General features: G+C 40.9%; 2 protein-coding genes across 2 annotated transcripts in view; both read right to left on the minus strand.

Annotated features, from left to right (window-relative positions):
- The window catches only part of STX6 (syntaxin 6), a 590,646-nt gene that overhangs the window by 206,099 nt on the left and 366,164 nt on the right, over window positions 1-18,383 (minus strand). The window lies entirely within an intron of this gene.
- Window positions 1-18,383, minus strand: part of ACBD6 (acyl-CoA binding domain containing 6) — a 132,158-nt gene that overhangs the window by 39,741 nt on the left and 74,034 nt on the right. The window contains exon 6 of the mRNA XM_063134468.1: window positions 18,197-18,286. Coding sequence (XP_062990538.1) covers window positions 18,197-18,286 — 90 coding nt within the window. The remainder of the gene's footprint in view (window positions 1-18,196; window positions 18,287-18,383) is intronic.

Here is an 18,383-nt window from a genome sequence, read left to right on the forward strand (position 1 = left end):
TGTTAAAATACTGAGTGAATAAAAAGGTCTTCAGCTGGCGAAGTGGGAAAGAGAGAGAGAAAGAGTTGGGCCTGCCCACTTTGGTCAGAAAAAAGGTTCCCTATCCCTGCTCTAGAACTATCTTCAAGTTTCAACTTCATACAAGTTATCTTTGAGGTAAGTGATCTATAAACACAGACCAAAAAACAACTGAATTCCAAACATTCAATTATTACGATTTCTCAAACTTTAGCTGTATCCAGATTCAGTGGGAGAGAAAGCAGAGGACTCAGGACAGCGAACAGTTTTGTCACAATAGCAGTGCTGAAGGAAAACATGTCTAGAATTTTCCCAAGTACAACCATGAGTGGTGCTATGCTGAATAGAGAGGCTGCAAAGCCCTTCCTTTCAGCTCACTGGCTCTAGGGCTGGGCCATAAATTGTGATTCTTTGGCATTGAGAACTAGAACCAGCAGAGTTACAGCCCGTGGTCTTACCTTTCCAGGAATCCACTCTTCATGGCCCTCTCCCAACCCTGCAGAAATGCTAACATTATAAAAGCAAAAGGACTACAGTACATTAACCTAATCAAGGAGTAAAACTGGATTGCTCAAATGGCCATACCTGCCCAGAGAATCCAGCCTTATTCATTCTGTCTTTTCTCAGGTTAATGTTATAAGCCAGTTTACCTTCAACGTTGGGCATCTGCCATCTGCGCATTAAATGCGGCCAAGCACCAGAAGTCTGTAAACAGCAACAGGAAGAATTTCCTTTTAACTCCAAATAAATTCTTTTGTCAAAGACAGCTCTGTGGAGTGACAGGGTGCAAATATGATTGATGCCAGGTTGAAAAGTAGGGATTTGTCAGTACTAAGTAAAGACAGCAGGCATACATGTTCTTCCTTGCTTCAAGACGAAGCCCAGGATTAAAGGAAGCAATTTGTGGCTAGAGCCTCTCTGTTATGATGCGCTCACCTGGAAAACTGATTCAGCTGCCAGAGGAATCCTGTTTTATTCTTGAACAGCTTGCATTTTCACACCTGATTTTTTTTTTTAAAAAAAGAGCAGATAGCCCTAAGAGGGCTTAGGCCTTTTGGACAATGACTTCTAAAATTATACTGCTGATTTAGCACATTAGACACACGCTTTTCAAAAGACTAAATAATCAAATCTAAGTAAACAGCAAGAAGATAAAGATAATTAAACAGAAAATAGGGGCACCACAGAATGTTCAACACCACATTAAAATGTTTATTAAAATGTATGCCAGCGGGAGTGCATTTCATGGTTCCATTCACAAATGTTGTTAAAAATTATTGGGGATTTTAAAAATATTTTTAATGGCTGTATTTGAACACTGCATTAAACCATAGTTTAGCACAGTAGGTCTTGGGTTTGTGCATTTCCTTTCCTTTGGAAGCTTTCACTTTCATTTTACATTAACCGCAGTTTGCAGTGATGTCTCAATCTAACACATAGACCCTATTCAGAAGACACTTTAAATCACGGCTTTAACCATGGTGAATAAAGCTTTTTGCCTTATTCACTGTGGTTAAAGCTGTGGTTTTTGGTGTCTTCTGAACAGGGCCACAGTAGTTTATTTTAACTATGGTTAGTGGAAGCAAGCCAATTTCAAACTGTGGCCCTGTTCAGACAACACGCTAAACCATGCTGCTTAACCACAAAATGGTTAATGGAATGCATTCCGTTAACAATTTTGTGCAGCATGGTTTAGCGTGTTGTCTGAACGATGCCTGTGGTTTACAAGGTTGGCTTGTTTCCACTAACAACCAGTTAGTGTTCAGGGTTCAAATGACATGTTAAACTGTGGTTAATCTAAAACAAAAGAGGAAGCTATAGATTAATGTGATCCCCAAATATGTCCAATGACAGCTATATGAAATGGATCAAAGTTTTGATAGAATAGACTTTGGTAGATACGTTATGTGGATAAATTTTTACATCATTTGATATATCTCTATGGTAAATACATTTAGCTCCTCAACTGCTGGCATATTAGCCCAGACATATCTAAGCATGTATGTCCAGTGACCATGAATAATATGGCATCGCAACAATAGCAGGGTGCACCAGTCAGTGCACTTCTACCTAAATATTTCCCAAGAGCAACATGTTTTAGGATTTGGTTATAGGATATTGAGCTTGAAAATAAACTTCTCAATTTAGTCCACCAATAATAACGTACCTAAATTCTTAGGCCTTGAACATTCTTTCAAGTACAGCTCTAAATACTAAATATAGAACACACACTGACAGGAACACAAAGGGAAATCGGACATCACTTCAAAACCTACCATTTCTTCCTTGACATTAAAGAAGTTTCATTTAGTGACACCGTACATCACAAGTGACTAGTTTTTCCATAATTCATGGGATTAAAGAATGCTACATGGAAAGAAATGTCCATACCAAATTTGGTGTGCCTTGGAAAGCAGGATAACACCCACTCCTCAAAAGAATCAGTGATCTCTGCAGTGCTGCTTGTTTACACCCCAAAGTTAGGGGTATAATCCAAGAGAAATCCCTGCAGTATCTAAAAAGCATTTTAAAGTTCCAGCAGGAACTTGTGAAATACTTTGAAACATATTTCTGCTGAAAAGGTTCCCCCCCACCCTCAGAAGATATAAACAGCATCTGCTGAGTACTGACCACTTAGCATTCAACCTGCTGCCAACCTGCATTCTTCAGAAAGACCTGCGAGAGAAATGTGGAGCTCTGCCACTTCTAATAACTGTGACTGGCACCAAGTCAATGCTTTAATGCAGAAAGCTACCCTCTGTCACTAAGCAGAGCTTTCCTTTTCTTTCGGTTAATGGATTTCACAGCCATTGGCAACAGTGTGGGCATATATGCTTGCAGTCCTCAAACAGCAAAGTTGAGAAAGCAAAGGGGGGAAAACTAATTTGGGGCAATATATTTTGCAGGTAAAGCTTTCTTGTACAACTGGGTATGTTGGTGCCTTTCGGTCCTCCTCTCTCGGTTGTCTTCAGCAGGCATCTAGCTAGAAATTTTGGGGTGGAGGTGCTTAGTGATCCACAGAAAGGAGGGATTGAGTTAATGAGAATAGCAAAAATCTAATTCCAAATAGCTGGTGTCTCAGGGCCAAATTATATGAATGCAACTATCATATATGTGGAGAAGCCTGAACAGCCTCCAAACTGAAGGAGAGAGGGAAATTTCACCCTTTCTATCACCTCTCCAAAGTTGCTACTTGAAATGTAAATAGCAGCTTTGGAGATGCATTTTTTGTTAGAGAATAGTAATTGTATGTAGCTTTTGGAAATTCTGAACTGAAAGAGCAACAACTTATTTAAAATAATAGTATACAATTTAAGAGCAACTTGAGATTAATAGTACAAATCTTCCTGTGTTGTGCATATACACCAATGAAAGAAAAGTAAATTTGGATAGAACACGCTCCAAACAGAGAGCAAAGTGTTTCTTGGGAACCTAAATACATGAATTGAGTTTGCAGAAGATGAAATCATTCTGAGAATTGACCATGAATTTAGTCATAGTCAATGTGTTAAAACTCTTTGGGGGGGGGGGGAAATGGTTTAAACCCTTTCAAATTAAATACTGCTGGCCCAAACCAGTTGAGCACTGGTACACTACCCACATATGGATACATTTCACAGAGTTAATAGAGCCCTATCCCCCCTGTGCTTGCACTGGCAGTGGGATGTGTGGAAAGAATAGGAAAACAGGGTTATGCCAATTTTCAAATAGATATGGGACCTTTAAAAGAGAGAAAATAGAATATTCAAGTTATGGTGACTTCCGCACCCAGACCCACCCCCTCACACACCAGTTTTTTAAAAAAAGGAACAAAAGCAAAGAAATAGACTCCAACAGGTTGTTGTTTTTTGGGGTGGTGGTGGTGGTGGTGATTTACTATACCAAACCACATTCAAATTAATCTTGGAGTAGTAAAATGTTCCCAGAATAAAGCAATGTGTGTGCTGACATGAGAAGTGCACTTAATTCTGCTTACTTATATTGTGGGGTATTTTTACCCGAATATGTTAAACATTGGCTAAGATATATAGATATATATTTAAAGGTACACCCTGGAAAATTTCTTGGATGATGATGATTTGGTCTCAGGCTGTTCGCACAACACTACAAGCTTCAGCATGCTGAGTTTTCTGTAGATGCCATGTAAAAATGGTCCCTGCAGTGCCTGGCATAATGCAACAGCCTCTGTGGGTAAACTAAGTCATGGTGGGCTGTCATGCAACAGGCTAGTCAATCCCAGGGGAAGTGTGGGAGGAGGAGTCTGCAGGTCATGTGATGGTTACAGAAGGCCTCTGCTGCTCTACTCCCTTGCCCTTTATTCATGCCACAATCCAGTTTCAGTGCAAACATTATGTCACTATGAGGGAGATTCTCTCTTACCCACATTTTGATTCCTGTTACCCCTTTATCAAGGAGGCCGTAAGTGATTGGTGCAACTGACATCTATGTGAAACTGTATAATGGCTGGTTGTTAAATACAATAAACTTGACTTGGACTTGGCAACTGACCTATTTTCTTTATTTTAAAGCTTACTCATAAATGTACCTATGCAAAGAGAATGTAGAATGGAACCATGGGAGGGCAGGTAGGGTGGGATTGAACAGATGGTGTGTGTGTAGAGCTATTGGGGAACATTAGCTAGCACTAAATGCAGGTTTTGAGTTACATGGAATGTATAACTGCATCACATTGGAAGATGACAGAATGAAAAGAGACATAAAAGCATTTTAGAGGCACAGAATGGAAAGAAGAAAGAGAATGGAAAGAAATACTAAGGCATCTTTGACATATCCATAATTTCTACTTCATTTCTGGCTAATGGTGGAAATTAGTCTTGAGATAGTTGATAAAATCAGCCTGTCTGTGCTGGGTTAGTACCATGATCTGTGGCCAAGCAAGTACTTCTAAAATTGATTTTTCTTTTTGGCAACCAATGGTCCAGTCAATAATAATGTCGTTTGAGAAGGATTGAGTCATGAGGGAGATGAACCTTCCCTTCAATTTATTATGTTTGTATTGTCTCTATTTGAAAGGAGTCCCTCCCCCACCCCCAAATACGTGCATGAGTGTACTATAAAGAAATGGCTATTCTGCATCTTAGTCTCCAAAAGCACTCTGATTCACAAGGACCTTAGAATTTAAATTCACAGAACACTTTCACTCTGAAAAAGGAAAGGTTATATTAAGGCAACAAAAACTCCACCCTTTCTAAATAAAAACTGAAACTAAATGCTCATCTGTCTTTCAAATATGACTGTTGAAAACGGATCAAGTGAAGACCAGTTTTACTGTCCAAATTCCTTCATGTGTGTTAACATACACAGGTACAAATACAGAGCCATAGGTGTCTTCTTGATTATTTCTCCACGTTGGTAGAAATAATAGATTATATACACCTATGAAAAGACTGAGGTCCCCCTACAAAGGCATTCTAATTCTACCTTAATCTATAATGTTTACACGGATTACCCCAATCTATAATGTTTACACAGATTAACTAGAGACTAGGCTGGCAATTTGCCTTGTACTAAAGTTAAACTCACCCACCTGTTATTCCTAGAATGTGGATTTGTGCTATAGAAAAATGTTAACAGTAGTCCCCAGCATTCAAGACAGTAAAAGGTCACATACGAGGATATGCAATCTCCTCTGGATGACTTATTACCATTTAATCTATCAATTTGCTCTAAAACCTTGTCTACAGACACTTCAATCTGTGATAATGTTTCAGATTTATCACCTTCTAGAGGTCTTCCTCCAACATCCTGTTCAAGGAAGATTCTAAAAAAAAAGTGTTCCATTTCTCTGCAATATCTTCATGAACCTTGAGTATTAATCTTACAGCTTGGTAGGTGTGATAGCCTTATCAATTCCCTTGTAGGTTTCCTGCATCTAATATGTTAATCGTCATTCTGGCTCCTTTTTGCTTCAGATTGCTACTGGTCAAAATACTTTTTAAAGTATTCGTTCATTACATTTCTATACCACTCAATACCCAAAGTTCTCCGGGCGGTTCACAAAAATCAAAATACAACATGATAAACAAATACTAAACCTTTAACCTTTATATTGCATTTTGTAATTCTGTTTTTAGACTGTTGGTTGTTTTATTACGCTTTTCATGGTTTTAATTTTTGTGAACTGCCCAGAGAGCTTCGGCTATTGGGCGGTATAAAAATGAAATAAATAATAATAAACAATAACAATAAATAATATTAGCATACAAAAACTTAAATCAGTTTGAAACAATGTTATTAACAATAAAATACAGGACAACTAACACTAAAAAGCCCCATCATATGTGGTCAAATGCCTGTGAGTAGAAGGAAGCCTTCACCTGGGGCACAGAAGATGGCGAGGTTAGTGCCGGGCAAACTTCACTAGGGAGCACATTCCATGATCAGGGGCTACCACTGCTTTGCTGCCACCCTCCAAACCTACCTTGGGGGAGCTATCTGGAGGAGGGCCTTAGATGATGAGCATTGTGTATGGTTAAGTTTATGCCGGGAGAGGCGCTCCATCACGTATTGCAGTTCCAAGCTATTTAAGGCTTTATTGGTCAAAACCAGCACCTTGAATAGGGCTTGGAAGCACATAGGCAGCCAGTGCATGTGGGACAGAATTGGTGTTACTTGTTCAGATCTTCTGTTCCCTGCTATCAACATGGTCACCACATTTTGCACAAGCTGCAGCTTCTGAACCATCTTCAAAGGTAGCACCATGTAGAGCACATTGCAGCAATCTAAATGGGAGCTTACCAGAGCAAAGACTGCTGAAGCCAGGCTATCCTTATCCATAAGGGAATAGCTCGGCTACGAGTCAAAGCTTGTAGAAGGTACTCCATGCTACTGAGACCACAATGATAGATCCCGGAGGACCCCCAAGTTATGAACCTGCTACTTCATGGGGAGTGCAACCTCATCCGAACAGGCTGAACACCCTCCATCCTGACAGAAGAACCACCCACTAACAGCATCTCTATCTTGTCTGGTTTGAGCTTCAATTTATAACTCCATTGTCACGGCAGGGCACTGATCTAGCACATCCAGAACTTCACCTGATCAGGATGAAAAGGAGAAATAGAGCTGCATGTCATCAGTATATTGATGGCAACACACTCAGCAGTTTCATTTTAAATAGTATTGGGGACCATTTAACCAACCTTTGTGGAGTCCTATACTAGAAAATCCATGAAGCCAAATAATATCCTTCAAGACCACCATCTGGAGCCATCTATCCAAGTAGGAGCATAGTCCTATGGACTATGGCAGCCCCCTACACAACCCTCAAGTCTGTGGCCTGATGCTGAACCAAGTATCCAGTGGGCACAACATACTTGAGTTATGCAAACCAGATCGGCTGCCTCATCCACTATTAGATCATGGATGAGGGAGATCTTATTATGCACCCATCTGGCATTTAAGAGCAACATTCAGGGATCGAAAGACAGACTGATGTGGCAACAATCAGACCTCCAGGTGGGAGGAGGGCCAGAACACAGCACAGCCGTTAACTGTCGATCTGTATTCCCCTTACCTGGCTAGCTCTCCTTCTAATATCATATCTTCCCCAACTGTCACTACACTTGTTGGGAGACCCATATTCTCTCCCCCCAGGCACATAATCCCCAGTAGGCCGCCTTGAGGCCCAGCATTGGGCAAAAGGCAGGATAATAATAATAATAATAATAATAATAATAATAATAATAATAATAATAAGGACTACAAAGGAAACTATTTCCCCACTAAAGACTCTAAAAAACAACAACCCCAAATTGGCCAGGTGTTAAAGGAGTATCCCTTGCATCCAGCCTGAAGCTGCTCCCCCAAAGGGGCAACCCCTTTTTGTGTCACCCTCCTTGGGGTCACCACCACTCCGCATCAGGCATCCACAGCAGACAGAACTTGGGATGATGCCATGGCTTGTTCACTTGTTATATTTGAGGGAGAAATATTAACCTAATAAGGATACTCTCCTCTTTCCAATGGGGGAAAATATGTGAACCATGTTGTACTGTATATATTTGCTCTCCTTGACTACCCAATTTAAAACAAAAAAATCAGAGTAAAATTGGGTGATCAGGGATACAATAATTTAAATATGGGACAATACAGTTCATTTGTTACTTTCTCCCTAAAGCAACTGGCAAGGATATGTAAGAGTCCAAGATTCATACTTGTAACATGAAAATTAATCTTCAGTCTCTCACACACCAAAGAATTAAAGACATCAACTTACATTTGGCTTGTTTGTAATAGAGCTCAAGTACTTTCAGCTTTATGAACTGGATGGCTTTGTCCCCTTACTGCCCATTGACTCAAGAAAGCTAAAAACTGGTAAGGCTAAGAACGCATGTTTTCTGGCACAAGAAAACATAGGTATTTCAATGTACCGAAGTCAATAAAAGCATAATCCTAAATGAGTCGGTAATTTGAATGCATAATAAAGTCTGGCCTATCTAGAAAAGGGAAAACCACGTAATGAGCCAAAGAAGGTGAATAGAAGTACTTGCACCACATCTAACTTGCTTCTTAAAAAGCAGTGCTGGATGCAGAAGTAGGTCTTCTTAATCTGATTACAGACAGTTACAGAACCTCCATTGATTACAGGCACACTGTTCCTTAACAACTCATAACCATTCTCTAACAACATACTTCAATCCTGTCAGGATTCCATTACAACTGTCTAGGTGACCACGAAATCCAAACACTAGCTTAAAACAGAGGTATCTCAGTTTTATCAGTATACTAATGGCAGCCAACCCAACGCTGCGGATTATCTCTATCAACGGTTTCATGCAGATGTTAAACAACATCAATGATAACCCTGAGCCCAGAGGAAGCTGCTTCTTAACTCCTAGGAAGGCATTTCTAGGTCCAGGAGGCAATGCAACAAAATAAGGAAGATTGGAGGGGGAAATCTTGGGGGGGGGGGGAATCAGTATGGATAAATTCACAATATAGCCTCCAAAGATCATATACCTGAAAGGCCAAAGCCATCTTTGACTCATATAAAATGCAGAAACCAGACTAGAAAGGATCAAAGAAATTCAGGGAAATCTGGCGATTCTCAGCCATGCATGCTTCTGAAGCTTGGTCAGAAACAGAAGATTGGACACAGGTTGGAAGTTTCCCAAATCCTCCTTGTTCAATTATGGCTTTTTAGAAGTAGTCAATCCATTGCTTCCATCAGAACCGAGGGAAGCCCACTCTCCAGTAGTGAAACATTACTAAGCCTGGCCAAAATGCCACACAGCTGCTACCCACTAGCTTTGACTAACCAAGAGGGACAGGGCTCCAGCTTATACATTGTGACTTTTACAACGGCAAGTACCCTCTCCACATCATCAAGGAAGATCAGATCAAAATAAATTTTATTTTGGTGCAGAATTTTGATTTCAAAACACAGGATACCTCAGTCTAGTTAGGATGCCTGCTGAGAATAGTTCAGGCATCTCACATTTGCAATGGTTTTAAGAGTCACTTACTGGTGGAGGAAAGGCCTCCCAAGCAACATTATATGTATGTTTGTCATCTCTCTTAAATAATTAATTATACCTTTTCCATTCTGCCAAACTACCATTTCTGTGCAACTTGAAAACTTCCACATACACTTGACTCAGAGCTATTTCCTTAGTGAATGAAGATTAACTCCCCAGAATTGATTTGCTATTCAACAGGAATTTCTCCCCTTTTACCAACTTGGGGAAAAGAGGATACTAGGTCAACCAGACAGCTCACAGGCTGCAAACCCTGATAGACATGTTTATGGGGTGTTTTCTTACAGCAGCCATCATCTCCATTACACAAAGAAGGTAACGGTTTTACTAACAGATGAAGACATATTCTATAGCTGCATTCAAATGACTTTAAGGTCATCTACAGAAGCCTTTCTTCAAGTGCCCCTTCATTCTGAGGCTCAGAGGGTGGCAACATGAGAAGGGGCTTTTTCCGTAATGTTCCCCCGCTCTCTCAAGGGACATGGCACCAGGCTAAGGCTTTCCTGTTCTCCCAGGGTTTAAAAAAGTTTTCAAAGTTCTTTAAAATGTTTTAGTATTTTTCTGTTTTATAATCCTAGTCCCTGCAATGTTGGTACATCTATTAGTTTTATATTGTTGGTTTTATTTGTAGGTTTGCTTGGTACCTACATTGTTTTCCTTCCGTTGCCAGCTGAAGACCTTTTTATTTTCTCAGTATTTTAACACCTAATTTAACTTAAATTTAAACTTTGCTGTTTTAATCTCATATTTTAACCTATATTAATTTTTGCTGTGTGGTTTTATTCTGGTTGTGCTTTTTATAGTGTATTTTGTATGTGTGTTTTAATTTGTTGGTTGTTTTTATGCTCTTCATGGTTTTAATTTTTGTGAACCGCCCAGAGAGCTTCGGCTATTGGGCGATATAAAAATGCAATAAATAAATGAATAAATAAATATTTTTATGACTGTATCATGTAAAATGCCTAGAGAAGTTCATTTTATGAGGTGCTTAATAAATTAAATAATTAAATAATAATTAAATAAAGATGCAACCCTAAGGCACAGTATAATATTATATGAATGAGCCTCAGCTCTCCCCTCCCCTCTGTTCCAAAAGCATGATTACGAAGAGGAGTCTGGAAGCTTTTGCTCTTATTTTCAATCTTAGCTGCAGTCTGCCATTTTGTATGAACCCACACAAAGTGCCGTTAGTCTTAACTAAGGTTTAGGGCAGAGGCAGGCAACCCATGCCCTCCCTCTGGGCAGCCAAGATACCTCCCATACCTTTGTGCTGCTGCCACCAGAGGGGGAACATGGGGGGGGGGGGAGAGAGAGAGCTTTGAAAGCACAGATCTCACAAGATCCATGTGTTAAAAAGCCTTCCCTCTGTGAGCAGCGGGAAAAAACCAGTGCTTTAAAAGCAAAGATCACAATGTTCTGCACTTTCAAAGGGTTCCCCACTCAGGCTGGGAGGGAGCAGCCCCCTCTCTTCCCAAGCAGAGAGGTGCAGGAGGAGTGACCACAGGATGGGAAAAGTTTAAACTTTCCCTCCTCTCATGAGACTGATTAAGATCATGCCCCTACTTCCATACTTTGCTAATAAGCTTAGGAAAACGTTTAATAGCTGTGTGTTGGGGTGGGCGGGCAACTGGATCATGGGAAGAAGGCAAGGGAATGTGGCCCTTGGGGTAAAAAGACTGCCCACACCTGGTTTAGCAAAACAAAACATGGTTTCTGATCCTGGCTTGTTCCCTAAACCATGATTAGGAATAACCACAGTTAATAGACTGTGGTTAACTGAAAACAGAATCTTCCTGATCTCCTCAAAGCAACAATGGAGAAGGAGAGGGGCAGGAGAGTGCAGTTAGCCCAAGGTTCATGCACGTAACAGTAAGCCATCGTTTAGCATTACGACTAAACTCAGCCCATGTATACCTGTTTATTTATGTCTATGTGTGTGCGTCATATGAAAATGAAATATATAAAGGATACATCAAGATAAAGAAGCAGCTTTTGGATCTAGGACAAATGTTCACTTAAAGATGTCCAAACCATCCAAATTCTCAAGCATAGTCCCCGAAGTCATAGCCACCCACTAGGAAATGGCCTGTGGCTAAGGATTTAGGTAATTAGATTACACAAATGACCCTTTTTAACACAAAGCAAGCCTCCTCCCGGAAAAATACTTCTTTCTGAATCTTCCCACCAAGCAATCACCACCTCTTTTCAAATGCACTATTAAAGGTAATTATCAACACTCAAGGAGCTGGACTCTGCCTGCCCTATTATTTGGAGGGGGGAAAGCCCTGTCACTGTTATTGCAATTCAATATGATGTGGTTACTTCAAAACCTTGAGAGTACATTCTACTTATTTAACATGCCACAGCAACATACACTCTCTCCTGCTGACTGAAAAAAGGCACTCATTCACACTTATATATATAACCCTTGACCCTATAAATCACAGAGCACTTTTTATAGTTGTTGTTTTTTAAATCATTTTTGTTAACACATAACTAGGAAAATAGAAAACTTAATTATATGTGTGGCTATTCCAAGGCAGCAAGCAAGTACTTAATAGTTTTCAAGCTGAATTATCAAGATCATGTGTCAAGTCACTTGAACATGACTAAAAACAAGGCAAACAGCACCTGCAAAACTAAAGAGGATCCTAACGTTTTAGATCAGTGGCTTTCAACCACTTAGTTCTGGGGGTTCCTTGGAAACATATCAGGGCATCCTTGACCGAGATTAATAATAATGGTAGACAAAGATTTCTGAAATCGTGTCTATCATTATTGAGCCTCCCCTGAATGCTCAGCTGCACAGGAGCACTGAGTGTGTAGTGAGGTGCATTCATGCAAGCTGAATGCAACACCCAACATACTTAGGCCTAGACTCTGCTAAGAATGAATGAAAAAAATGTGCACCCAAGAACACATCCCAGAAGCCTTCACGATGTGAAGGAGTTCCATGGCAGATGCACAGAGTTGATATGTAAAGTGTCCTCTGAAAGTATTACAGCAGGCTTCCCAAACGTGGTGCCCTCCAGAAGTTTTGGACTACAATTCCCAGCATTCCTGACCACTGATGTTTGTGCTTGCTGGGGCTGAAGGGAATGATCAAAAACATCTATAGGGATCCAGGTTAGGAAAGATTTGTATATAGTTTGATAAACACTGTTTAGTTTATACTTTTTCTGGTAGAAAGTCGCACAAAACTACTCTGTCTTATCACCTTAATTATTAAATCCCTTAAGACTCTGAAATAAAATCACTGTTCCATCCTCTCCATAACTGGATGCTTCAACCGGAACAGGACGTGTGCAAAACACCTCTTCTGCTGCTGAGCTACAGTCATTCAACAGAGATACACAACTCAGAGTTACAATGGTATGTGAAGACACAGGACGTCAGTTATAGCAAGGCTCTAGAGACTCCCTTACATGCACTGGATAATATACAGGAGTAGATCCTCCAAAGTTTATAGCATATGTGGTAACATTTTTCCTATTCCAAAATAAGGACCCCAGCATTGCTCAATTTAGAGACCATATTCTCCTCTAGGTGTCTGCTTCCTTCACCATAAACATAGTGTCTCCCTCTATTTCTCTCTCACACAGAGAGTGAGAAAGAAAGAAATGACTACAATTTAAGCAATTTCGAAGACTAGATGTGATGTGATGTGTGTGTGTAATCCCACACATTGCTAGGCTTGTCTGCAAACATTTCTATTTCACCCAAGACCTTTAAAAAAGCTTCCTTTATTACACATGGGGGGCAGCGGGATACCAAACATTGATTTTCATTTTATAACCATTATTAACCTTTTGCGACAGGCCCAAAATAATCTGGTTAGAAAACTGCAATACATTACAAAAAAGTAGGGGAGAGACAGAGAAAGTTTTTTTAAGATTACGTTTTCTCAATTCTATCCCCATGTTAAAATTTTACAATGGCAATATTTGTGTGCTTTGAGAAAACTCAAACAAAATTCAAAAGCCAACCATAAAAACAAACTATGCATGTATAATGGTAGAAGGTCCAACCCTTCTAAGGTTCCTCCCCAGCGTTAGCTCAAGACATTTTGCTACTTGACGCAAAGGACAAACTGTTTCCCCTCCCCTCACAATTCCACCTACAGAAGCTGACTGGCCTGGCAATTCAATCTTACTTCAACACTGCTGACAGGGCATGTGACGGAAGCAAGCTAGTTTGGGGGCACAAAGAAGACTGCATGGTGCACAAGCTCTGTCCTCCAGCACCTTTCCACTACTCTGGACCCCAACATCTGCTGCCTGGTAGGGCTAGCCATGAAAACACAGCCGCCGCCAATTAATTCTGTATAGCAGGAAAGAATTCAAGATTAGATAAAACCCTCACCTGTATTCTAGTCAACTCTTGGCTAAGCAACGTTTATTTTGCTGGCATTTTACCACTGTTAGAAGTATTCTTTTCCTTCTATAAGCAAGATCATATCACTTCTAAGCCTATGGAATGGTCCTCTTTCTGCATCAGCTTCGGACTACAAGTCTTGACAGGTGAAGATGGAATGCTTTAAACAACCTCCCCTCTCTCCCTTCTAGCAGTCTTGCTTTCTGAAACTCAACTCCTTCTCATCCCGTCACCTCCTACTACCACCTTCTAGCCATGTGTCATGCATATATACACATCCTACCATCCCACCTTTCCTTCCACTCATTCGTATTATGAGGAATGGCAGGACTAAGAGGGAAGTAGCTGCTTCAACCTTTCCCTTCCCGCTCTTGGTTCACTTAAAATAGCCCTCCTCAAGCGACTATTCTTCCCATAAGGGTAAAGAGACAAGGACCCCTATTTCCTCCTCCTACACACACACATACAGAGGAAAACAGCTGGGGGAGCAAAATTTTAAGTAGACAAATGAAAGAGGAAAAGAGTTAAACTACCTTGCCATTTCTCTGTTCAAACCAGAAGCCCTCTTCAAGCTGCTTTTCAGTTAAAAGAACACAAAATACGTTGGGACACTGCCTCCCATGTGTAATCTAATTTGGCCCCCAGCTGATGCTCTTCCACCCACTCATATGCTGTTGACCTATGGCCACCACTATGGCCACCAGACTCCATGGCCCCTTGATTTTTTTAAATTCAAAAAATGTTTTTCAGTGGGAGGCTGGCATGCTGCAAAGTAAAGTATCAGGTTCCAGCACCATCTTCATTTCTAAGCATGCCTCTGGCCACCACGTGGACCTCAGAGGCATTACTAAAAATTAAAAATGACAGGAGCTTGCAGCCAAGTACTTGTTTTTGAAGCATGACCAGCCACTCAGAAGAAACAAAAACAAAAACATGAGTTTGGGGCTGGTAGGGGGAATCCTGTGGGCTACAGGGAGGGTCGGTACCAAGGATGGAGTTTCTTGCTCATAGAACAGTAGTTTTGGAAGGACCTATAAGGCCATCAAGTCCAACCCTCTGTTCAACCCACCTTAAAGCATCCCTGACAGATGGCTATCCAGCTGCCTCTTGAATGCCTCTAATGTGGGAGAGCCCACAACCTTCCTAGGTAACTGATTCCATTGTCATACTGCTCTAACAGTCGGGAAGTTTTTCTTGATGTCCAGCAAGAATCTGGCTTCCTGTAACTTTAGCCCATGTCCTGCACTCTGGGATGATTGAGAAGAGATCCTGGTCCTCCTCTGTGTGACAACTTTTCAAGTACTTGAAGAGTGCTATCATGTCTTCCCTCAGTGTAGTAAATACTCACGCACACATCTGAGGGTTGAGGGTTGAAGTGACTTGAAGCGACTGAGGCCACTCAAGTGAAGTTTATTGAGCATACACAGAGTTTAAGTAGGAAAATCTCTCCTCCTTCTTACCCCCTCCCTCTCAGCTGAAACCCCTTTGATCACCTTGCTTGTATCCTGAATCCACATCTTTAATCCCCTCTGTTTGCTGAGTTAGTCTGCCTTGGTTGTTGATTCCATGTTAGTTACTGGAAGCCAACAGGACATGTCTAGGATTGAACAATGGTCAATTAACGGGGAGGAAGATAACAGCAAAGCCCTGCTTCGCCCGGGCAGTCTTCTGTCAACGTAACTCTCCAGGCCTGTGCTGTAATACTTCACCCTCAGCCTTCTCTTCTCCAGGCTAAACATGGCCAGTTCTCTCAGTCTCTCCACATAGGGCTTTGTTTCCAGACCACTTATAATCCTGATTGTCCTCCTCTGAACCCCCTCCAGCTTGTCTGCATCCTTCTTGAAGTGTGGTGCCCAGAACTGGACACAATACTCAAGATGAGGTCTAACCAGTGCTGAATAGAGGGGAACCAGTACTTCCCCCAGGCCTACCCAGATGAATTTTAAACCTAAGAATTTTAAGATGCTGTGATTGTTATTTTAATATTGCATTTGTTTTATATGCTCTTTTAACTATTTTTATGTATTATATTGTGATTGGTGTTGTTCCCTGTCTCGATCCAGAGGGAGAAGCGGGTAATAAATCTTCTTCTTCTTCTTCTTCTTCTTCTTCTTCTTCTTCTTCTTCTTCTTCTTCTTCTTCTTCTTATTATTATTATTATTTGCACGATTTGGAAGCTATACTTCTATTAATGCAGCCCAAAATAGCATTTGCCTTTCTTGCAGCCATATTGCACTGTTGGCTCATATTCAGCTTGTAATCTACAACAATTCCAAGATCCTTCTCGTTTGTAGTATTGCTGAGCCAAGTATCCCCCATCTTGTAACTGTGCATTTGGTTTCTTTTTCCTAGGTGTAGAACTTGGCATTTATCCCTATTAAATTTCATTCTGTTGTTTTCAGCCCAGCCTATCAAAATTACTTTGAAGTTTGCTTCTGTCTGCTAGGGTATTAGCTATCCCACCCAATTCTGTGTCATCTGCAAATTTGATAAGCATTACCTGCACCTCCTCATCCAAATCATTAGTAAAAATGTTGAAGAGCATTGGGCCCAGGACTGAGCCCTGCAGTACCCCACAAGTTACCTCCCCTAGTTTGAGAAGGTACCATAGATTAGCATTCTTTGAGTTCGATTCTGTAGCCAACTGTGGATCCACCTAATAGTTGTTCCATCTAACCGACTTTTAGCTCGTTTGCTGATCAGAATGCAATGTGGTACTTTGTCAAAAGCTTTTCTGAAGTCAAGATATATTATGCTCGCAGCATTCCCACAGTCCACAAGGGAGGTTACCCAATCAAAGAATGAGATCAGATTAGTCTGGCAGGATTTGTTCTTGACAAATCCATGCTGGCTTCTAGTAATCACTGCATTATTTTCAAGGTGCTTACAGATTGACTTCTTTACAATCTGCTCCAAAATTTTCCCAGGGATTGATGTCAGACTAATTGATTTATAGTTCCCAGGTTCCTCCTTTTTGAAGATAGGGACAACATTAGCTCTCCTCCAGTCATCCAGAACTTTATCCGTCTTCTATGATTTTGCAAAGATAATAGACAATGGTTCTGAGAGTTCTTCTGCCAGCTCCTTCATTACTCTAGGATGCAGTTCATCAGGACCTGGAGATCTGAACTCGTTCAAAGAAATTAGGTGTTCCTTGAGCATTTGTTTATCAATCTTGAACTGCAATCCTTCCCCTTCAGCTTGTACTTCACTTTTGCCAGACCTGCTTTTGGGAGAAGACTGAGCCAAAGTAGGAATTGAGCACTTCAGCCTTTTCTTTGTTGTTTGTTATCAATTTGCCATCCTCATTAAGCAGCTGAACCACCATTTCTTTCCTCTGTCTTTTACTATACACATACCTGAAGAAAGCTTTTTTTACTGCTTTTAGCATTCCTCGCTAGCCTCAGCTCATTCTCAGCTTTAGCCTTCCTGATGCCATTCCTGCACTTCTGTGCTACCTGTCTGTACCCTTTTTTTGTAGCCTGGCCTTCCTTCCACCTCCTATATGTGTGCTTTTTTGTTTTCACGTCATCTCATCTTGGACTCCTTTTCTGATTAGGGCCACTTGCCATGGGGGCCCTTACTTATCATAGTTCTGAGTTTATTAAAATCAGCTTTCCTAAAATCCAGAGAACATGTATCGCTACACTCAGCTTTTGCTTCCTGTAAAAACAAGAACTCAAGTATGATGTGGTCACTTTCCCCCAGAGTTCCCGTAACTGCCACTTTATCCACTAAGTCATCCCTATTGGTCAGAATCAAGTCAAGGATAGCCAATCCTCTAGTTTGTTTCTCCACTTTCTCTAGTAGAAAGTTATCAGCCACACATGTCAGGAATTTCTTGGAGGGAGCACTTTGGGCAGAATTTGTCTCAGATCCCACCTCTGCCTTCTACTAAGACAAGTTATTTTTCTTTTAGCCTCACCAGTTTGTCTTCTGGAAAATTGGTGTTTGGTGATTGGTTATGCCCACGATGGCAACCATTTTGTGAGTTGGCAAGCCTCGCATAACAGCCATTTTCAAGAGTGCCCCTGACATTCTCTCTAAATAGGCCCACTGGCCAAACAAAGGCTGGGGACCCCTGCGAAAACCCTCTTGAGAAGGGTCTCTGTTTCTCCTAAACCCAGCATGTCACAAAGCCTAACGTGGTACTGGTGTGAAAGAAGTTGTTAAGCAGTATGGCACTGAAGTTAAGTGATGCTCAGCATAACAGAATCCTAAAACAATCCTACAAATATTTTAGTTGTAAAACTGAAAATGTTTTGCAGCAGATGTAACACAGTTGTCATTTTTCAAGTCCTTACCTGGCTGTTAACATCCGCTGTGTGTTGCAGCAGTACTGAGGCTAGTTCCTTATGTCCTCTGTCACATGCCCAGTGCAGCAGAGCTCTGCCCTAAAATATCAAACAAAGAACAAGGTTAGATAAAACTGCTGTGGGATGTTTAAGAAGTAGACATTGTTGTGAACGTCAAAGCATTTCATTTATTTAT

This window comes from Elgaria multicarinata, chromosome 1, assembly GCF_023053635.1.
Source record: "Elgaria multicarinata webbii isolate HBS135686 ecotype San Diego chromosome 1, rElgMul1.1.pri, whole genome shotgun sequence".
NCBI classification, from domain to species: domain Eukaryota; kingdom Metazoa; phylum Chordata; class Lepidosauria; order Squamata; family Anguidae; genus Elgaria; species Elgaria multicarinata.